This window comes from Caenorhabditis remanei, chromosome IV, assembly GCF_010183535.1.
Source record: "Caenorhabditis remanei strain PX506 chromosome IV, whole genome shotgun sequence".
NCBI lineage: Eukaryota > Metazoa > Nematoda > Chromadorea > Rhabditida > Rhabditidae > Caenorhabditis > Caenorhabditis remanei.
In genome coordinates, this window is record NC_071331.1 from 5,659,184 (window position 1) to 5,682,429 (window position 23,246).

General features: G+C 36.4%; 4 protein-coding genes across 4 annotated transcripts; 3 read left to right on the forward strand and 1 right to left on the reverse strand.

Moving 5' to 3' along the window:
• Positions 1-2,497: 2,497 nt before the first annotated feature.
• On the reverse strand, positions 2,498-8,193 carry GCK72_012511 (uncharacterized protein; the record flags this gene model as incomplete). Its single annotated transcript, XM_053729176.1, has 7 exons — positions 2,498-2,636; positions 2,700-2,761; positions 2,871-3,071; positions 3,184-3,277; positions 5,143-5,413; positions 6,667-6,774; positions 8,145-8,193. The coding sequence occupies 7 exons, from the start codon at positions 8,191-8,193 to the stop codon at positions 2,498-2,500; spliced, it is 924 nt and encodes a 307-aa protein (XP_053583948.1).
• On the forward strand, positions 6,351-8,421 carry GCK72_012512 (uncharacterized protein; the record flags this gene model as incomplete). Its single annotated transcript, XM_053729177.1, has 6 exons — positions 6,351-6,366; positions 7,153-7,423; positions 7,642-7,735; positions 7,848-8,048; positions 8,158-8,219; positions 8,283-8,421. 6 exons carry the CDS (start codon positions 6,351-6,353, stop codon positions 8,419-8,421), a joined length of 783 nt encoding a protein of 260 aa, XP_053583949.1.
• Positions 8,422-18,037: 9,616 nt separating this feature from the next.
• GCK72_012513 (uncharacterized protein) lies at positions 18,038-20,200 on the forward strand (the record flags this gene model as incomplete). The annotated part of the gene is made up of 7 exons (XM_053729178.1): positions 18,038-18,102; positions 18,316-18,510; positions 18,553-18,675; positions 18,752-19,179; positions 19,240-19,332; positions 19,428-19,523; positions 20,106-20,200. 7 exons carry the CDS (start codon positions 18,038-18,040, stop codon positions 20,198-20,200), a joined length of 1,095 nt encoding a protein of 364 aa, XP_053583950.1.
• Positions 20,201-20,376: 176 nt separating this feature from the next.
• On the forward strand, positions 20,377-22,675 carry GCK72_012514 (uncharacterized protein; the record flags this gene model as incomplete). The annotated part of the gene is made up of 3 exons (XM_053729179.1): positions 20,377-20,527; positions 21,050-21,117; positions 22,520-22,675. The coding sequence occupies 3 exons, from the start codon at positions 20,377-20,379 to the stop codon at positions 22,673-22,675; spliced, it is 375 nt and encodes a 124-aa protein (XP_053583951.1).
• Positions 22,676-23,246: the final 571 nt, after the last annotated feature.

The window sequence follows — 23,246 nt, forward strand, 5'->3', positions numbered from 1 at the left end:
TTTAGAAACTTCTCTAGTCTCGCTGGGAATAACGTCAACGATATGACGTCCTACCTGTGAACTGTATGTTGCCACTCGTTCGGATCCCACCCGAACCCATACAGACACTTGGTGAACAACGACTTTGCTCACGATGATGCACTCCTCGAATAAGAGTTTGGAAACTCTACGATAGAGTTCAATTCCCTACGATAAGAGAAAGTTTTCCTTCGAGTAAGGAGATCAGAAGTCATCTGCCAGGATCCACTCTACCGATTTTACGTTCGATCAACGTAATCCTAGTTGAATAACTTTCGAGCTCTGCATTCTCTCACACCACCAAAGTTCGAATAATTCCCGGTCGATGCACCATGTTGCGACGGTTATTGGGCAGGTGAACCCCGAACCGACCGCAATGAGTGAGAGAGTGTGAACTTAGAAAGTTAACCAACACAGAATTATACAAACGGTTTATTAGAGCAATCTCAATAGGAGAAACACCATAGTTGGAGGAATCTCTTCAAGCATTGTCGACGATGTTGTATCCTTGGCGTTGGTGATCGCATATGACTTGTCGATGTGAGCAGTTGAGAAGAGATCCAGCAGCCGGTGTGAAGACGATTGACTTCCGATACTGATTGATAGCATTTCAATAGCTTATGTTGACATTGAAACGTGGCAAATGTCATATTGATAAGATTCTTAAGTTCGTTTCACGTGGTTAGTAGGCTAGGTAATTAACCTTTGAGAGTAACAATAAGTTCACCGTTGTATATTTTATAAATTACGCGGAAATAATCTACGAGTTAGATTGTACCAGTTGTGGCAATATAGCTGGGGCTATTATTGTCACGACACCAACATTAATGTTTAGTATGATAGCAATTGACAATAACTCACCAATCTTGCTCAAAGTAAAATAGTTCATATAGAAACAACCAGAATCGCTATCAGTAACAGAATAGACAATGAGCAGGGATTAGAGTATTGAGACATTTGTATAGCAGGGTATTTGTATAAAACCAAATCAATTGAAAAAACTATGAAGAACAGTAACTTATGGAAACATTGAAACGTCAAAAAGTTTTGAATGGAAAGATTAATTCATAGGAGATAGTGAACGCGGAGAAAGAATGAACTGTGCACCGAAAAGATATCCCCAGGTTTTCTTAGAGAAAGCATTTAAAACAAGAAGAATGATACTTATTGCATCCCCGAAATTTATTGGTTATCTTTTATTCAAAAAATTGTATTTCTAGATAAGATGCTCAAAATTTATACTTACATTGACGATTCTTGAAACTCTTACTCCTGTACTGGGAGAGGCAAATTTCCAATTCGACTAAACGGACCGAGTTATGTAAGAACTTCTATCAGTTTATTAAAACAGAAAATGTTGGGAAAACTTGAAGTGCGGTAAAGGATGTCAGATAAATAATATATGGTTTTTACATTCATCATGTTTGTCATTTTATTGAAAAATGTTAACGAAACGTTAGAAGAACGGTGGTTTCTTTCTCGTCAACGTTCTGTGCCTTGAAGATTTGAATTCGGTTTTTAGGCGGGTTGGAGGATAAATGAGATGCAAATCAATTTTGATTATAAATATTTTCACTGTCCATTCCATTAAACAGCAAATGTTGTTTTTAAACAATATTACATCAGGAGCAATCGATTTTGCTGGTATTTTGTCTTACTAGTGTAACAATGGACTGAATATCCCACCATCAGAAAAACAATCTAAAAATGGACTAGTCTACGAAATGAAATAATGTCACACAGCTTTCAGCAATTTTGGAGTCTATGTTGCACTTGGAAAGCCGTTTGGATAAATTCTAACTTTTTATGGATGTGAGGTTGTTTTATGAAAAACAAAACGAAAATTTATCTACTTTAAATACAGAGCAGCTGTAACGCTCGTTTCGGTTCTATTAACACTACGAGTCAAAAAACCGAAATAAGGAAAACCTGTAGCAGCAAAAATCTATCAACATCTCTCTTCACAAAAAATCTAACAGTTCCACATGGATATGGACGTTTCCGTATTGTATTATTATTGTTACCAAAGAAGCATGTAGATGCTAGTATTCTTCCTCTAGAGTGTTTCTCTGTTTTTTTAACTTTAGGTATGTATGTTGAAGAAAAAAAAATACCATGGAAAAAAATAAAAAACTGTTTTTAGGTTATAGTTAAAACTGTGAATGTTATGTGAAGGAACGCGTGCACGATTGCAAAGAACAATCGAAATAGTTTTTAACAGTTAGGTGGAATAGTAGAATATTTGGAACACGCCATATCCAGTTTCAAAATTTCCATGTAAAAAAGTACAAAAATGAATATTTCAAAAAAAAATTTTATCAAGACATTACTTCAAATTTTCAATTCTGATTTTTCATCCTAAATTACTATTTCAATTCTTGCAACAGATCCAACAGAAGTATCTGGATGTTGGAAAAGAGAAACACCCTCAATCTTCATTAATAAATGAACGCCAAAAACTAAAAGCCAAGTATCATAATTAACTATTAAATTGCGGAATGGTAATAGCCAATGGAACCACTTCGAACTGTGCCATACACAACTCATTGATCACACTGTATTCACAACAGAGAGGACATAACAAGTTCTCATCCACATTGAATATTCGGAACCCATATCTGAAAAGGAAAAATCATTTTTAGCGTTGAAATTGAGAAATAAAAAGGTAAAGTGAAACACACTTTGCAATTATCTGGAGCATCCTCAAATGGTCAGATGGAAGACCGTGAATTTCGATGAAGATCTGCAAACTAATGGTTAGTTTTGAAGTCGTCATATTCTGGGTTTCTTAATATTTTAACACAAAAATATTATGATTTATAGATTACTCGAAACATAATAAATGAGCTTACCTGACATACAAAATAATCCTTAATCAATGGCTCCAATGCAGTAAACTCTCCTTTCTCTATATCAATCTTCAAGAATTCCACGTCTATCCTCCCAGTTTTCTCCAGCATTTGGGGGATGGTTAGGTCATTTGGAATCTTTGCAGCAAACAGTTCTCCATTCATTTTCTCGTAGGCATCCCGAGTTGGTTGCTCTTGTGGGTACTGAAATTGGGTTTCAATTCGACAAAAACAAAAAACTGAACTGGAAAATTGAAAAGACCAAAATGTTATAAGGAGTATACGAAACATTGAAAATATTCAAAGTGAAACTCACAATATCTGCTCCAATAATCTTGCATTGTCTACCCGTTGCTTCATAAATATGCTTGTCAGACCCAATTTGGTTGTTGAGACCCAAGGATACCAATCTGAAATTTGTTGTCAGAAATATACGCTGAAATGTAAAGTAATTACTAAAAAAAATAAAATCAGAAGTTACAAAGTTTGTAATTGTAAATCTGAAATTTATTGTCAGGAATTCGCCCCCTTTCTTTAAATCACGTTGGTATGAGGATGCCGATTTCGGTAGGCGGAGCTTCGCCAAAAGTGTCGATAATTCTGTCAAAAATTTTGTTCCGCAGTCATTTTTTGAATAACTCTTTTTGTTTTAGAGTTTTCCAAAAAGTTCTTTTTCGTTAGTTTTTGAAAACTTAATACGGATGTGGCGACTCAAAGGGGGCAGGTTCAGAATATTCGGAGCAGAGTTAAGAGCGCAAAACCGAGAGCAACTTTTTCCTCTAAAATAAATGGCTTGAGAAATTCACTATTTTTGCCGTTTTCTACTTCTTACGGCACCAGCTTTGAATATATCAGTGGGATATTCTGGACTTAAGGTCTCTGAAAATCTGGCTATCGAGACATGTAAAAATTATTTGGATATCTAAAAAAATAAGATTTACAGCCATAAAAGTGTGAGCTAAACTTTTTTTCTCGATTTTTTCACTTTTCTCTTCATAAATCGAGTTGTACTGGATCGGGAGAGTTAAAATTTGATACAGTTATGTAACTTGGCATGGGGAAGATGGCTAAAAAATCAGATTTTAAATTGAATCAGATGGCTTCGAGTTACACTCAAATAACCTCAAAAAATGAGCAAATTTAAAAATTACGTAAAAATGACGTGAAGGTTTAAAAATGTTTTTCTTTTTTTTCTTAATTTAAAAAATTTCATTTCTTAATATTTTTTTCATTTCTTAATTTATATATACAGAATGGTCAGCGAATCAAAAGCGTAAGCAGATAATCGAAAGAAAAATTTTAAAAATCAAGAAAAAAAGTTGAGCTCGCACGGCAAAGCTCCGCCCACCGAAGTCGCTTACGTCACACCTATTGGATTCAAAGAGATTTTCTGGCCGAATCATTAGCCGACGTAACTCACTCAGTTTTGCGAAATTTGTGGATCCGAAAAAAAGAAATGTGTACAAAAAACCTTTATCGAACCATTTAAAATTAAAAACACTTTTAGTCGGTAAAACTTTCAGTAACCCGAATTTCGCTGTTTTTGGTAAAATGAGATTCACTCGGTTTCCTCTCATGGGAATAGTGTTTACTCAATTGTTTTGAGTTTTTGACACCAAAAAGTCGGCTCTATTCCAGTTTAGATGTCCTTACTCGAACGTCCCAAAAAACACTTGACGTCCCTTGAAACACTTAAACGTTTCAAGCAACTCAAGTATTTTTGAAACGTCGTTTCAAATGTTTAGATGTCCCTTGAAATTCCAAAATATAGTTGTGAATATTTAGACGTCCCAAAAAATATTTAAACGTCCCATCAACAGTAATAATCACTGAAAGTGTTCAAGGGGCGTCTGAATATTCGAAGGACATCTAAACTGGAATAGAACCAAAAAGTTCAATCAAAAATATCGAAACCGGACGCCCTCCATGATCGCGTTTTCAACACTGAGACGAAGAAAAATGCCGGGTTTTTCGATCGAACACAAAAAAAATTGCGGAACCAACGGGTATACATTGTTTCGAAATCAGAGGCTTTAGTTTCTTGGTAATAAAGTCAGCTTTCACTTGCCACTTATTAAAAACCAACTTTTGAATGTAAAACTTGCTAAGCACTGGGCTCGAGGCGCAGCCGAGTCTGGCGGAGCGAGCCGTTAGGCTCGGGACGCTAGTCACTCCAAATTGTAAACTTTACAATGAGATGTAAAGTAATCAATAAAAAATAAAATCAAAAGTTACAAATTCTGAAACTGGAACAGTAAACCTTGTGAGAACTCACGTGCAATCCTTCTTGACCTTCTTCGGATTACAAACATATTTCCCTCCGTCCCCCTTTTCTCCAATCCTCTCTTTCTGTGCACAATATGCTTCTTCTACAACTTTTCTGTAGAAATCTTGGTTATTGGTGAGTCTCGATGCATTGAATAGTAGTTTCCTATCATTTTCAGCAGTTAGTAATGCGTTTTTCCGTAGTTGCTTTACTGATTCTTGCTGATAGAGAGCTACGACGTCGGATGGATCCGAGTTGGGGTAGGAGGTGAGGTATTGTTCTGGAAATTGCTATTATATTAATTAACGGAAACAGCGTTTTAACAAAAAAAATTTCAACCCCCGCTTTTTAAAACTTTTTTTGTTTTTCCTATTCTTTCTTATTTTTTACTTTTTGAGCCGTTTTCCTATTACATCTATCCAAAACTGCGAACGGTTCTGAATCACATGAAGTAATTTGAAAGTTAAGCGAATCAGAAGTACCGTCAACGATATTATCTACGACAAGACGGATATAAAATACTCACGGCGCACTCACCACTCGACCACGGATCGCTGGCCGAGATGGATGTTCAGGTGCCGTGATATTTGGGGCGAAACACAGCTAAATTTGGGTGAAAAATCGAGTAAATCACATGTATTAAGTTTGCATTTTCAGACAAGAATATCTGGATTCTGGAGGCCATTCAGCAATTTTTGAAAACTGATTTCCCATTAAAATTTGATTGTCTATCGATTGTGCTAGGTCTCGTTTCTGAACTCCACGGTCAGTTTAGACCATTCCCTAGTCAGCATGACATATTGATATTTCCGTTTTATGGATATCTTATCACAAATCACGAAACAGAATTCTATTATTGGGTTGTTGTTTATCAGTACCATCTAAAAGAAAACATGACTACTGTTTTCTATTTTAACAGTCAAAAAGTCATTTTTGTCAAATTAATTAACGGAAACAGCGTTTTAACAAAAAAATTTCCAATAGTGAAATTAGATCCAGTTTCAACTATTTGGTTTATTCTGAGGTAGAATCAAATTAATTGCTATTCCGAATTTGTACGATAAACATTACCAATATTCCTGAATCTAAAATAATTAGTTATAGAAATAATTAAAAGAAACAATAATAGCAGAATAGTCAAGGAGCAGTTGTTTGAATCCCGGGACACCATTGGGAAGTTTTCTGTAAAAATTGGGAAATATACGTTGAGACCGAAAATGGAATCAGATGAAGGTGAGAAACTAGATTTTTTAAATTGAATGAAACTTAAATTTTTCTTAAAATTCTAGGGTTCATCTTCACATCGATCTAAAGTACACATTATGAAACAATAATTGACACAGGAACGCATTCTTGAATTTGACAAAATGACTTTTTGACTGTTAAAATAGAAAACAGTAGTCATGTTTTCTTTTAGATGGTACTGATAAACAACAACCCAATAATAGAATTCTGTTTCGTGATTTGTGATAAGATATCCATAAAACGGAAATATCAATATGTCATGCTGACTAGGGAATGGTCTAAACTGACCGTGGAGTTCAGAAACGAGACCTAGCACAATCGATAGACAATCAAATTTTAATGGGAAATCAGTTTTCAAAAATTGCTGAATGGCCTCCAGAATCCAGATATTCTTGTCTGAAAATGCAAACTTAATACATGTGATTTACTCGATTTTTCACCCAAATTTAGCTGTGTTTCGCCCCAAATATCACGGCACCTGAACATCCATCTCGGCCAGCGATCCGTGGTCGAGTGGTGAGTGCGCCGTGAGTATTTTATATCCGTCTTGTCGTAGATAATATCGTTGACGGTACTTCTGATTCGCTTAACTTTCAAATTACTTCATGTGATTCAGAAACCGTTCGCAGTTTTGGATAGATGTAATAGGAAAACGGCTCAAAAAGTAAAAAATAAGAAAGAATAGGAAAAACAAAAAAAGTTTTAAAAAGCGGGGGTTGAAATTTTTTTTGTTAAAACGCTGTTTCCGTTAATTAATATAATAGCAATTTCCAGAACAATACCTCACCTCCTACCCCAACTCGGATCCATCCGACGTCGTAGCTCTCTATCAGCAAGAATCAGTAAAGCAACTACGGAAAAACGCATTACTAACTGCTGAAAATGATAGGAAACTACTATTCAATGCATCGAGACTCACCAATAACCAAGATTTCTACAGAAAAGTTGTAGAAGAAGCATATTGTGCACAGAAAGAGAGGATTGGAGAAAAGGGGGACGGAGGGAAATATGTTTGTAATCCGAAGAAGGTCAAGAAGGATTGCACGTGAGTTCTCACAAGGTTTACTGTTCCAGTTTCAGAATTTGTAACTTTTGATTTTATTTTTTATTGATTACTTTACATCTCATTGTAAAGTTTACAATTTGGAGTGAATTCCTGACAATAAATTTCAGATTTACAATTACAAACTTTGTAACTTCTGATTTTATTTTTTTTAGTAATTACTTTACATTTCAGCGTATATTTCTGACAACAAATTTCAGATTGGTATCCTTGGGTCTCAACAACCAAATTGGGTCTGACAAGCATATTTATGAAGCAACGGGTAGACAATGCAAGATTATTGGAGCAGATATTGTGAGTTTCACTTTGAATATTTTCAATGTTTCGTATACTCCTTATAACATTTTGGTCTTTTCCATTTTCCAGTTCAGTTTTTTGTTTTTGTCGAATTGAAACCCAATTTCAGTACCCACAAGAGCAACCAACTCGGGATGCCTACGAGAAAATGAATGGAGAACTGTTTGCTGCAAAGATTCCAAATGACCTAACCATCCCCCAAATGCTGGAGAAAACTGGGAGGATAGACGTGGAATTCTTGAAGATTGATATAGAGAAAGGAGAGTTTACTGCATTGGAGCCATTGATTAAGGATTATTTTGTATGTCAGGTAAGCTCATTTATTATGTTTCGAGTAATCTATAAATCATAATATTTTTGTGTTAAAATATTAAGAAACCCAGAATATGACGACTTCAAAACTAACCATTAGTTTGCAGATCTTCATCGAAATTCACGGTCTCCCATCTGACCATTTGAGGATGCTCCAGATAATTGCAAAGTGTGTTTCACTTTACCTTTTTATTTCTCAATTTCAACGCTAAAAATGATTTTTCCTTTTCAGATATGGGTTCCGAATATTCAATGTGGATGAGAACTTGTTATGTCCTCTCTGTTGTGAATACAGTATGATCAATGAGTTGTGTATGGCACAGTTCAAAGTGGTTCCATTGGCGATTACCATTCCTCAATTAAATAGTTAATTATGGTTCTTGGCTTGTAGTTTTTGATTTTCATTTATTAATGAAGAACATTTTTCTGTTTTCAAAGAGTCAGATACTTTTGTAAGATCTGTTGCTAGAATTTGCAGAGATAAATAAAAAAGAAATAAGAATTGAAAGTTTGAACGTAGTGTTGCGGTGAAAACTTTTTGAAATACTCATTTTTGTATTTTTTCGCATGGAAATTTTGAAAATTTTTCACTGTTACACAGTTTCGTTTTCAACAGGTAAAATTCTGTTCAGTTCAGGCCTAGATCCTTAAACATGAAATCAGATTAAAATGAGGGACTAGATTTAAAAAAACTGAATGAAACTGTAATTTTTGTGAAAACTCTGTTTCTGATATTCTAATTAGCTTTCTCTTAATATAAAGGTCTGGTTTACATTGTTCAGAAATCGCATTTAATTTTTTTTTTCCAATTCAAATGAGCATACTTGTCACGGGCCGGGCCGGGCCCGCTAAAAAAATCTTCCGGCCCGGCCCGTTCGGCCCGTCAAAATATTGAAAAAAAATTTTTTAGTCGTTTTCCCATTGTTCTTTCGTTTACTACTTCATGGCAAACATATTATTGATTAGAAATTATAAAATGACAACAAGTGAAAACGAAAATTGTCAGAATAAGTTATTTTGTCTCTATAAACTTTGAGCCTCTCAAAGTCTCTGTGATAATCAGCCGATGATCAGAATCAGGATCAAGAACTTGCTGGAGGCTTCTGAAAGTAGTCTTATCGAATCCCCCGACCTCGATTTAGTATAAACCGAAGAAAAAATTTAATTTCCAAGACTTTCAATTCTATTTTTCAAAAATAATTTTTTGCTGCGGGCCCTGCGGGCCGGCCCGGGCCCTGAAATTTTCAGCGGGCCCGGCCCGTGATTTGACAAGTATGCAAATGAGAATCTTTACTAATAATATTCAACAGATCCGTGTGTCTGTTTATTTGTCGCCGATCATAACTCCGTTCGTAGTGGACCGATTTTAATGAGACCTACACAGATAGATTGGAAATTTGACTTAGATGATGCCCGAACTTTTATTTTTTCAAAAATATCAAAATTGACGTCTTCTGGAGACGATGCCGATTTCAACAGTAAAAAGCGTTGAGAAAGGTGTGTCCCGACAGGGTGGTAGAAAGTTCAAAACTACTGACTCGGTGTTTCTTGACAGCATTCTCGAGAGCGCCCGGCCGCGCGTATTTGGCCTCGCGGTCTACGCAGATGGCTGTCACCCATGGGGTCGTGAGTTCGTTCCGTCCAGGTCAGAAATGTTTTTTTGGTTTTTTGTTTTGATAAGAACATGGACAGCCAGTATACGAAAGTTAAAATAACTTTGTGGTTGTCGAGATTTAGTTGGAAAAAAGGGTTACGTGGAGTTGAGCGAAATGCGGTTTGTGTAATGGTGGAAAGCGGAATAACACTTTGGGCGAAAAGTGGAAGGCAGAAGACGGAATTCCACAAACACAGAGTCAGTAACTGATGGCAGTTTACAAAATGACTTTTGTCCACAGCATCATGGGGGTGTGAGGCGCCTCCGCCGCCGATCAGTCAAAACTAAAAAGACGTGCATTGTTTTAAAGATGTAAATAGGAAATCCAAATTCCCAACAAGAGTGTTGATTTTCCGTATATGTTTAGAGTTATCTATAAATTTGCACCCCGATACTCCCGAGAAGTGTGATTTTTGCTCCGCAAGTTTCGCTTTTTTTTTGGAGGGAGGCAGCATTGCCGCCGATCAGTTAAAATTCAAATAAAACCTTTCAAGAAGGGAAAACAGACGAAAAAATTTATAATTTTCTGTAAGATCATTTTAAAATAGCTCGGGTAAAGGAAGTTCCAGTAAAGGTAAAGTGAAAAAACCCCGTATCCATGAGAGAGGAGCTGAGAAAGACTTTTTCTCTGTTAATACGTATCCTAAGATACGGAATTTCCATTAGGTCGTGTTAAAACTTATTGTTTTTTTTTGCCATACTTAGAGAAGGGAGGCGGCATCGCCGCCGAACAGTACAAAAAGTCAAAAATTGAAATCTAAAATTATCAATCGCTTTTCGAAAAGGGAAAAAGACGAGTTATTATGTTTCAATTCTTCAGTAAGATTATTTGGAGTGAGGAAGACATAAGAAGAAAGAAACGTCTCATTCGAAATTCCTTTCCATCAGGATGGAAAACGTCATTGAGAAAATTTGTAAAATTGTAGTCTGAAAAGGAGAGATTTTTCAATTGTTCCCTGTCGGAACAGACTGCTGAGATAACAAGAACTACCAAGAAGTGATGAAAAGTTATAAACGACCCAGAAGTTGGAAACAATTCTGATGCCCCGACTATCTGAATCATTTAGGAAGCGCGGCAGGCGCTGTAAGACTCAGACGGGTGGTGTAGGGAAGGAGGTTAAGTCGCCGTTAGGCGACGTAAACCGACTGGTTATATTAATAGTTACTGTGTCAAACTAAATATCTTCAAAAAGTGAACAAAACAACAAAGTGGCCAACATGGAAATGGACAATTTAACTTTTATCTTAGCACGTAGACATTATGAAACGTTAAGTGACACATGACGCATTCTTGAATATTGCACTAAAACGAAACATAAGTTTCTCCTTTCATACGGAACTAATGCTCATTGAACAAAACAACGATCTAATATTTTCTGTTTTTATAACTTCAGATAAGACTTTTCTACGAAACAGAAATGTTGACAATTACGAGTTAAAAGAAAAAATATCATGAACAATCAAACTTGCAAAATCTTGAGTTTTTATCGAAAATCATAGGTTAACTGTACCTAATTGTGATATAAAACTGGAATAGAAATGCAAGGTTTTAAAATTCTAATTCCTGTAGTGCAAATCGTACTACGAGCATAAGTTTTCATAGAGAAGTCCAAACGTAAGACGCCTAAAACACGAAATTTTTTATGATTGTTTATGACTTTTCGATTACTTTACTTATTTTCTCGGACTGATGTTCTAAAAGGAGGAGTGAAGTCATATTTGCCTTTTGTAGATTCCGATACTTCAGTATCCAACTCCAAAAAACTTTTATCATTGACGCAATTCGGTGAAACGTCACAATTTGAGTTCTCCAAAATGAGCTTTGGTGGAAGAGTTTTTTTAGCACGGCTGTGTAGTTCTCTCGGACACGATTTTTTTGAAATTCCTCATTTTATCGCACTTCCAATAAATGTTCGTGATTTTTCTCAATTTATACATACCAATAAAGAAAAAATAGCTGATCAACGTGATCTCGTTTTGACGTTCCTTTTTTGTCAACGGGAACTGTAGCGTTTAGAGTGAGTTATAATTTTTGCTTAATATAATTAAACAAAGGATGATTGTGATTCTTATTTTTCGAATCTTTATGACAGTCTCACAAAACGGTGGAAAATTTCAGAGAAACATCCATAGATTATTTTTTCAGGAAATTTGTTAAAACCGTTGTTGATGACCGGTCACTTTTAAAAATGACATGGAATGTACTCCGACTGTTCCTCCACAACTTGCGAGTTTATTGGCTCATCTTTACTAATAATATTCAACAGATCCGTCTGTGTATTTATTTGTCGCCGATCATAACTCCGTCTGTAGTGGACCGATTTCTATGAAACCTAGATAGATAGATAGGAAATTGCGCTTAGATGATGCCCGAACTTTTCTTTTTTCAAAAATATAAAATTTGACGTCTTCTGGAGACGATGTCGATTTCAACAGTAGAAAGCGTTCAGAAAAGATGTGTCCCGACAGGGTGGTAGAAAGATCAAAACTACTGACTCGGTGTTTCTTGACTGCATTCTCGAGAGCGCCGCGGCCGCGCGTATTTGGTGTAGCGGTCTACGCAGATGACTCTCACCCATGGGGTAGTGAGTTCGTTCCCGCCAGGTGCGAAAAGTTTTTTGGTTTTTTGTTTTGATAAGAGCATAGACAGTCAGTATATGAAAGTTGCAATTATGGTCGAGATTTTAGAACAAAAGGGTGGAGTAGCATCTTCTGTTGACTCTGTACACAACGCTACAATTCTGTCAGAAAGGATGATTGAGGTCCAACTTTGACGGTGTTTACAAATTCACAATCCTACAAACACCGAGTCAGAATCTTCATGGGGAAGTCGTGCGGCATTGTCGCCGATCGTTTAAAAACTCAAAATGTTTTTCTTTGTTTTTTTAGTTAGTTAGTTTTTATTCGAGATGATGGACCAAAACAGGGTTGGAAAATTCCGGGCCGGGCCGGGCCGGGCCGGCCCGACTGAGAAGTTTTCCTCGGCCCGGCTCCTGTAGAAATTTGAAATTTTTTGAAAAAATCTTGAATTTTTTTTGATTTTTTTTTTGCAAAAAAGTGGATTTTTCGACTGTGTTTTAGAATATCGGTAAAAACATTAGCGTACGAGAAATTTTGAGAATTTTGACTTTTTTTAAATGAAAATTTTGCAGAAATTTGTGAAAAAATGGTGTACATTTTTTGAATCCGGGCCGACCGGGCCGGGCCGGGCCGGAAGAATTTTTTGTCAGCCCGGCCCGGCCCGGCCCGGAACGATCAGGAATTTAGTAGGTAGACATGTTAAGAGTGAGATATTTAGGGAAATCAAGAAGTTTTGTTTTCTTTAAGAACTTTGAGAATTTTTGTGAAGCACTCAGGTACGAATGAAAAGGATTGAAATCAAAATAGATTGAATAAGGGGCTTCTTTAACTTTTGAACTTAGAAATATGTGAAATAGTTTTAGTTTCGAAGTATTCCAGAGAAGAGAGACGGCATCGCCGCCGAACAGTCCAAAATTTAGGAAGCAGAACGTTTTGGATCAAATTAAACTAAAAGAAGATTTCCGTGTATATGTAACAAAATCTTTAAAGAATTTGGGGGAGGGAGGCGGCAACGACGCTGATAAGTCAAAAACTTCAAAAGAATACTTAAACGCATCTTTTGAAGATGTGAAAAGGGAATTCTCATTTGGTAAAAGGTTTCTCAGTTAGGCAAAGAACACATTCCCTGTATTTAATACAGTTAATTCTGAGACCCGTGATTTCTGAATGAGGAACATTGTCGTAGCTCGGTTACCTTCAAAAAAGAAGCAAATTCTAGAATCAGAATTTGTTTAAATATGGCCTTAGTTTGCCATATTTGCCATATTCAGAGGAAGGTGGCGGCATCGCCGCCGATCAATCAAAAGTTGAACTTTATATTTAGAGGATCACCTGCCTATTGATGAGAGGGAAAATAGAGTTACCAAGTTCATGTTTTTCAGAAGTAAATTTTCGAAATCTTATCAGAAAAGTAGGAGTGTTTAAATTGTTCTTTCTGGAGCGGGTTTCTCAGCTAATGAAAACTACCAACAATCGAAGAAAAGTTATAGGACCAGAAGAAAAAGAGAATTCTGATACCCCGATTTTTTGAACCATGTGAGAAGCGCCGCAGGCGCTGTAACACCTAGAAGGGTGGTGTTGAGAAGGAGGTTCAGTCGCCGTTAGGCGACGTGAACCGACTGGTTTGATAGATTCTGCGAAAAAAATGGCCAATCCAGGAGCTTTTACGGTGACTGGAACTAAAGTTCAAGATATGGAGATTTTTAGAAAAAACGATTTTTGGAAAAAAAATCTTTTTTTCATTAATTTTTTTGTTCACAATGCTGCATGGAGAGCAAATAGGAAATACATGTAGTAAATACATAATGTCTTCAGCTACAAACAATAAGTGGCAGGGATCCAAAATGTTGCACTAAAAAAAGGAAAACAATCTTTTTTTTTAACGGTACTAATGCTTAATCAACAGAAAAACATAATATTTTCTGCTTTCCTAATGTCAGATAAGACACTCACGAAACAGAAAAGTTAGTAACATAAAACATAGTACGGCTACAAAATTACAAAATCCGGTCGGCCCGGATTCAAAAAATGTTTTTATTTTGAAAGATTTAGTGCAATTTTAGTAGTCAAACATCCTATGTATGCTTGAGGTTTTATTGAAATTCAAAAATAATGTAAAAAATTTTTCGACTTTTTTATTCGACTTTTTTCAAAATATTTTTTTTTCGACTTTTTTCAAAATATTTTTTTTTAATTCAGGTTTTCAACTTTTTGTACTGATACCCGGCTGGTGAAAGAAGAATTTTAAAAAACGTGAAAACTTTTAGGTTTTTGATGTAATTGCTAATTAGAGCATGTTCGCACTAGAGGGTCTTCGTTGCCTGTCTTATTGGGATTTAACAGTGGAATAGAAGAATTTGAAAAATCAACTGCTGTAGTTGCAAATCTTGCTATGAACATAAGTTTCAATAGAGAAGTTCAAATTTAAGAAGTTCAAAACAGGGAATTTTCAGTATTTTATGATTTTTCACGTTTAGGCCCATGCTACCTATGCAAACACGCTCTGAAAAAGACATGGTCCGCAATACGTGACAGTGAATATTAGAATCTATTTTCGTACAGAAAATTTTAGGATACGTAAAAATATTTTCATTTCCACGTAGTTTCTCGTTAGAGCGTGTTTGCATAGGTAGCCTGGGCCTCAACGTGATTTTTCAATTACTACTTTTGTTTTTCTCCAACTGTTGCGATAACGGCATTAGATATTGTATAAAAGGTTTGAGCAATTGTAATTGTTATGATTTAAAACTATATCACAGTTTCACATAACGGATGAAATATTCTGAAAGGTACATTACCCGTTTCTTTCAGTCTATGGTATTCAAAAAAGCGTTTTTATACTATGAATGGTTAAAAGTGTTCTGACTGCAAATTAATTAATGATCTTTACTAATAATATTCAACAGATCCGTTTGTGTATTTGTTTGTCGCCAGCCATAACTCCCTCGGTAGTGGGCCGATTTTTTTGAAACCTGGATAGATGCATTGGAAATGTGTCTTAGTTGATGCCCGAACTTTTCTTTTTTCAAAAATATCACGTTTGACGTCTTCTGGAGACGATAAGGTTTTTAGTGCTAAATTTCGTCGATGAGGGTGTGTCCCGACAGGGTGGTAGAAAACTCAAAATATCAACCTAACACTACTGACTCGATGTTTCTTGACTGCACTCTCGACAGGCCGCGGCCGCGCGTGTGTGGTGTAGTGGTCTACACAGATGACTCATACGCATGGGGTGGCGAGTTCGTTCCCGTCAAATTGGACATTTTTTTGTTGCTTTTTTTGCTATGGGAAAGTAATTTATTGAGGAGCTTTTGAATTTAAATGGAGGGAAAGACAGCGACTATGATAAAAAAATTTGTCAATAAGTCTGCTTCGCATCTTGCATTTGAGAGAAAATTGAATGAAAATTTGGTCAAGAGCCTGAAAACTCCCGTTGGCTACGGGTCAAAAGACTACCGTCATCTTACAATTCATATTTCATCATGAACGACCCAGACCGATAGCATTCGGTATTTTCGGATTCGAAAGTTCGATTTGAGATTTGAATACCGCTCATCAGAGCTGTAAAATTTTCGAAAAAGGAAGTAGGAAGAAGGAAGAGGGAAGTAAATTTTTGAAAAAGAAAGACGGAAGAAGGAAGACAGTCGGAAGTGGCAAGAAAATTTTCAACGGAAGACTGAAGCGGGAAGTCGGATGTAAATTTTCTAAAAATGGAAGTCGGAAGAAGGAGGAAGAAAGTGAAATGTTCAAAAAGGAAGTCGGAAGAGAGAAGAAGGAAGTGAAAAAAAGCTCGGAAGAAGAAAGAAGGAAGTCGGAGGAAGGAATTCCGCACAGCTCTGACGTTCACCAACATAATGGGAATTAAAGGAGCCGGGAGACCATGTTTTCTTATAGCGAGGCCTAGAATAAATGGAAGACCACTACTCAAGAAGCTGATATGTGAATAAAGACCCGTCGTAGCTCGGTTGTCTACAAAAAAATAATGAATTCTTGGATGATAATTTGTTAAAACACCGTCTTACAAGGGAACCTTTTAAGTGGTCCTTAATGCCAGCAAAAACGACCTATACAGTTCGAAAGAGGATGGTTCAAAACCTATAAATCAATTTTCAAAAGTTGCTTCCGTGACCTGTAAGTGTCTGAAATTGCCATCTGAAAATGGTCCATTTTTCCATTGATTTGCTGCATTTCGCCCTCTCGCCTCCTCCAAATCCTATCACGTTTGTAATAAACTGCGGCGACACTTTCAAAACGTGATCGAATGGCGCAGGTGGTTATCGTCTAGGCGGAGGAAACTTTTGGGTTGGTTCGACCCCTTCGCCATTTTTCTCTTTTTTTTGTTTGATTTCTTTTTTTCCAGTTTTTTTCAATGTTTTTTGGAAGCTATCATAAAAGTCTATTTTGTACCACCATCAACGTGATTCCCTTATGAATCCCTTTCAATTAATGATTATAACAGAGATTTGTCGGTTGACAGATAGAGGTGCCGCCAAACTTTTATGATAGCTTCCAAAAAACATTGAAAAAAACTGGAAAAAAAGAAATCAAACAAAAAAAAAGAGAAAAATGGCGAAGGGGTCGAACCAACCCAAAATTTTCCTCCGCCTAGACGATAACCACCTGCGCCATTCGATCACGTTTTGAAAGTGTCGCCGCAGTTTATTACAAACGTGATAGGATTTGGAGGAGGCGAGAGGGCGAAATGCAGCAAATCAATGGAAAAATGGACCATTTTCAGATGGCAATTTCAGACACTTACAGGTCACGGAAGCAACTTTTGAAAATTGATTTATAGGTTTTGAACCATCCTCTTTCGAACTGTATAGGTCGTTTTTGCTGGCATTAAGGACCACTTAAAAGGTTCCCTTGTTAGTCTGCCATATTCCGAGAAGCCGCCGATCATTCAAAAAGTTGCCGCCGATCATTCAAAAAGTAAAAACTCATTTCGGTATGATCACTCGCCTTTTGGGAAGGAAAGAAAGAAGAGTTATCAAGTTCACGTTCTTCTGTGAGATTGTTTTGAAATGAGTAAAACATAGGAAGAAAGTTCAAATTGGTAAATTCAAAAACAGCTCATTATAAGTTCTATATTCTATCAGGATAGTAAAAGCCATTGAGAAAGTTTGTAGAATTTGAGTCTGAAAAGGAGAGATTTTACAAATGTGCTTTATCGGAACGAACTGTTCGGCTAAGAAGCGCCGCAGGCGCTGTAAAACTGAGAAGGGTGGTGTAGGGAAGGAGGTTTAGTCGCCGTCAGGCGACGTAAACCGACTGGTCATATCTATTCAAGAATACACCAAAACTGAAAGAATTCAATTCATAAACACAAAGATAGCAAAAAAAGAGAAATAGAAAATGAATGGATTGTTTCTATTTGTATTATTTGTTTCCACAGTTTGCCACATTCTGTTTGATTAGCTGTGTATTCATTACGTTGGCTAACTGATCCGTTTTAAGAGTTCACTGTTTCACTATCGAGAGAAATGAGTGGGAGTTTTTCACTTTTTCATTTTTCATTTTCCACTTTTTCACCTCATCTTTATGATTTTTTGATATGCTATGTAAAATATGTTCCCAACCTCGAAATTGATTCCAAAAATGTTTCAGTGAAATCATCATTTCGATGATGCTAACTCTGGATTTGCATGCGAAATGAAGGAGGGTCACATGAACTATTTGATATTCTGGCGCAATAACTTTTCCATGTCATTGTACTCTACCAGTCAGTTCTTTTTAATAGTATTATAAAAAATATGGTGGTGGTGATAGATTCTCGAGCCGATATGGGTCAAGAGAGGATTCTCATGAAAAAGTTGAAGTGAGTTGGAAATTGATGAATGTCATAATACTGAATTTGTTTTAAGGTTTTATAAAATAAAAACGAAACAGAGTGTCTTTTCATGAAAACATACATATAGTTTACCAAACCATTGCCCAGTTTGCTCAATCTTTCAATGCATCCATTTCTTTACTACTACATTTGAATAAATAGTGATCCTCCGGATATCACTATATAATAAAATTGTTCCAGAAAATACCACATCGGAATACTCGTTCTCTCCGTCCTTGGCGTCATTCTCCTTCTCTGGGCTATAATTGCTACGGTCTACAATTTCACTGAAAACAGATACACGGAGCATGTGGTCCTTGAGCCGAAGTCGAAATCTGCAAAGTACAAAAATGCAGCAGCAGTGGCGGATTCACGGTTTTGTGCGGAGATAGCGAGGTGAGATTTTTAGAAACCTGACATAAAGGACTATAATTACAGGAATGTAATTATCCAAGGAGGAAACGCTGTGGACGCTGCAATTGCTGCTACATTCTGTAACGGAGTAGTCCTTCCATACGCAACAGGAATTGGTGGTGGAGATTTTATTGTGATCTACTTAAAGTGGGTTTTTTACAGTTTCTTATAATTGATAAATTCCGACAGAATTTTTAAAAATATTGTTCCTTGCATATTCTAGAGAAGAAAAGAAATGTGACTTCCTCAACTCCCGTGAAACCGCTCCATCCCTAGCCACTGAAAGCATGTACACCCATGACAAGGAATCCGCTCAATTCGGATACCAATCCATCGGTATCCCAGGAGAACTTCATGGATTATGGACTGCCTATAAGAAGTATGGCTCGAAAGTGATCCCATGGTCAGATCTAGTCATGCCAGCTGCTCAACTAGCCAAGGGATTCCCAATGCATAAGGCGATGGTCAATTATTTCGATCGGATTTCGAAATATAAGGGAAGACCGGAAATAGAGGCATTGAGGAGTTTGTATACATCGAAGTTTACTGGAGAATTCTATAAAGTTGGGGAAATTGTGTCGAATTATCCATTGGCTAAGCTGCTAAGAGTTATTGCGAACTCACAGGATCCGGTGCAGTTGTTTTATAATGGTAAGGTCTTTGAGGGAGTGACAGTGGTAGTAATTTTTGAAAATACGATTTTCATTCCAGGCTCAATAGCTGAAGGAATCATCAAGGAGATGATTGCAAATGGAGGAATCATTACGATTGATGACTTGAGGAACTATGAGACACATGTTACAGGTGAGAACGGTAGAGCGCAATCGCAACAGGAGCAGGAGCAACTTTACACGTTTTCCAACAACTGATATGTCAGATGTGAAACACTTTTTTTTGAGAAACCCTCTACGCTGACCTTGGAAAATACAGAATGTGTGGACCGCCACCTCCGTCGTCATGGACAATTACTCAAGCTATTCCGAGGATTGTGGAGAGTGAGTTGCATTTATTTGAGCGTAAAATTTTATTACAAAACATTTTCCTCCAACATTGATCGCTAGGTGAAACCATGTTGTAAAGTTATTGAAACAGAATTCATAATGATCAAACTTTCTGAATTTCAGATTTGTTACTGTTTCAGTACCTTCATTAGGAATCCAATCGTTAATAAACTGTATTATAAAGACAACTTTTCCAGTGCAATACCGCGACAAAAAGATATTCAATGACGCCGAATTCTTTTTAGTTGCTTCAAGTTGTAATTAATGAACATATTAGTAATCCATAGATTTCAAGGCCCGAAATGCCAAAAAACTTTCAAAAGGTATCACACTTTTCATAAAAATTGAAAGAATCTCAAAAAAAATTTGAAATGGATTTTTTCTCTTTTCCAGGCCTTGACAACTGTGTAGAAGTAGAAAAAGAGAATGAAAAATCTAGGCGTCTCCGATCACAGACAGGGTTCTCTTTTGAAAAAACAATAGTTTTTTGAAACAGTCACAAAAATTATCTCAGAGCTGTTTTGAAACTTTTCATGGCTCTAAAACATCGTTTATTTATTATTTGAATATTTTCAGCACCGGCAGTTCTGGACAGTGGAACTTCCCAAATCAGTGTGGTGGATGATGATGGAAATGCGGTTTCACTCACTTCTTCTATTAATACAGCGTAAGGAAATTGCAATAATTGAAGAGATCTACAAGAAATTTATCACGCCATTCCAGTTTCGGCTCAAAATATGGGTTTATCTACAACAACCAGATGGATGACTTCTCAACACCCGGATTCAGAAATAATTAGGGATTTGAACCAACCGAAGCGAATTTCATCCAACCGGGACGTCGACCAATGAGTAGTATGAGTCCCACAATTGTATTCGATCCGAAGAGTGGAGAGGTGAAAATGGTAACAGGAGGCACTGGAGGCTCGAAAATTATTTCGGCAGTGGCCCAGACTCTAGTCAGAGGGTTGCTGCTGGGACAGAGTGCTGCGGAGATAGGTGAGTTATTTTTGATCTACATAGCTATGAATCCAGAATTCTTAAGAATTCAAGGAAAACTTGAAATGTGAAAGATGAAACAGATAATTTCAGTAACTAGATTTATTTTTCAATGGAAATGCCGAGAGCTCATCATCTGGTAAGTTATGTTGCACAGCAACCTATTACTCCAAAATCTACTTTTAATGAGCCAGCGCGACGGGAAAAACGTCAAAGGCCTACTGTGCGCATAACGCGATAAAAAAGTTTTCACCATAAAAACCATATTTTTGGGGATTGAAAAGAATTTAGAGGAATTGTTGAAATTATTTTGCTATAAAACTGTATGAAAAATTTTTGCTATGCGCCTCTAAGCTACAGTAAGAGTTTGCACTGTTAAGCGTCTGTAATCCCTTGAGAAAGTTCAAGGTGCAGGGTGTCGTGAATTATGATCATTGCCGAATTTTGACAAATTCCAAGAAATATTTGAAATGTTATAGACGAAACAGAACATTTTACTAACTACATATGTTTATTTTTCAGTTGACATGCCGCGAGTTCATAATCAACTGACACCATTCGAGACAGAAGCGGAAAAAGACTTCTCTGAGGTTTGATTTTTTTTTAAATTTAGACCAATTAATTCAGAATATATTGAAGAATTTACTGCCCACAAGGTCAAATACCTTACACCTGAAACAGTATCCAAATCACCATTTCGATGTATAATATTAGGTTGGTGCATAAATTTCTTTCTTTTTTTGGACAATTTTTGTCATGAAATTTCTTGAAGGCTAATACCCCACATGAAAAGAAATATAGTTGATTAGTACCTATAAGTCATTGTAATTTTACCTGTGACTTGACGTCCGTCATCTGTCTAATCTCAGCCGCAGACACATCAAAACACATAAGGAACCCTTTTTCAGTACCATTCTTCGTCTCAGTTTTTCTTCTTAGAAAATGTTGATGAGAAAGGGTGATTTATTCAAATTTGAAACATGCAAGGAACGTTATGTTTGAAAAAATAATAAAGACATTTGAATTGAGCAACGATAGTTTAGTGCCAATCCCGGAAGAAAAGTGAGGATCAGCAATTTAGGGATGTGCGAGTATTTTCAATTTTTCTTTAACGCTAGCTAAGGAAATTGGTGGAAATGTTTAGTATGGAGTAGAATAGACATTGATGTATCTGAATCAATTTTGTTTGGAATGTTTGAGCACTTTCCCTCATTTCTCTGGAAGCGCGAAGTCAATATCATCACAATCACGTGATTTTTAAGTTTGATGAAGCCTACAGCTCCTGTTTCTTAGTCAATCCACTAGATCTTTTGCACAATTTCAGAACAATGTATCTACTGTTGATTATTTGTAACAAAATAATTCAGACTTGTTTGGGATCGTTGAGAAGAGACCTAGACTCCACCCAGGTCTACTGCTCAAAATTACTCAAAATCGCAAATATCATAGCGAATACATCACCCAAGTTTCATCACTTAATTGAATGGCTTTTTCATAAGTTTTATATGGCATAAGTTGCTCATGTTACCCTCTAACATATACAAATAGTTTTGTATAAATGTTCTTTCAAATATTTATGTAATCTGATTGAACCCAGCTGGACCCTGATTTCTCGTTGCTCTCAATCGTGTGATCGTAACTTTTTTGTTTTTAACATTCCGACTAAAAACTAAAATGTGATAACAAGATAAAGTCTTGTTCTATAAACTGAATTTAATTTCTCGTAAACATTTTAGCATTTTGATATCAATGCGACTAGAATCAAAAAACTTTCCAAAATAGGCATTTGGTCGGCGACCGAAAAAGCCATCGTTTTCACGAGCGGACTGTCTTTGCACCAACTTGAAAAGTTACGTGATAGCCACTAAAGTGGTCATAAAAATGCAAAAAAGTTTGGGATGAAAAACAATATCACCGCTTAGAGATCGAGAACCAAAGTCACACCTTCAAAAAAGAAAGAAAATTATGCACCAACCTAATACTTGTTTCCAGAAAATCCTGGAGCAACTAGAAAAGGAGCATAATCAAAAAATGGAGAAGACTGATGAGGCGTTGGCAATTGTGTACCCAATTACGAAAGATGATGATGAGTATACTGTTGCTGCGGATTATAGAAGAGAATCGGGGGATTCACCGGCTGGATATTAGAAATGAATGAATATTTTTGGTTTTCTGAACTTTGGTTTTTTGTGATAAAAAACTAAATTTTTTAATTCGTCATTGCGTCATGGCGTGATTGCTCACGTGCAATTCTTTTTTACCTTATTCAGATTTCCCTCCGTCCCCCTTTTCTCCAATCCGTTCTATTTGTGACTATGACTTTTTTTGTAGAAACCGTGGTTAGTGATTTTTATCGAAAGCATTTTCCTCTCATTTTCAGCCGTTAAAAGTGCATTTTCCATTTACGAATAAAAATTTGATTACTGATACTTTTTAAGTGAACTGATTGAAACTGTGAAAATTGTTTTAACGCTGCATATTTTCTCATGTTCCATAACAGGTTCACATATAGATCCAACATTAACATTTAGTTTCAAGTCTTTTTATCGCTTTCAGACAAAAACTCACCAATCTTGTTAAAATTAAAATAGTTCATATCGAAATAACCAAAATTACAAGCAGTAACAGAATAGTCAGCGAGCAGGGATTCGAGTCTCGAAACATTAGTATCGGGGTACATGTAACTAGGAGTTTTTCCTAATTCACTTGAGCGATTGAA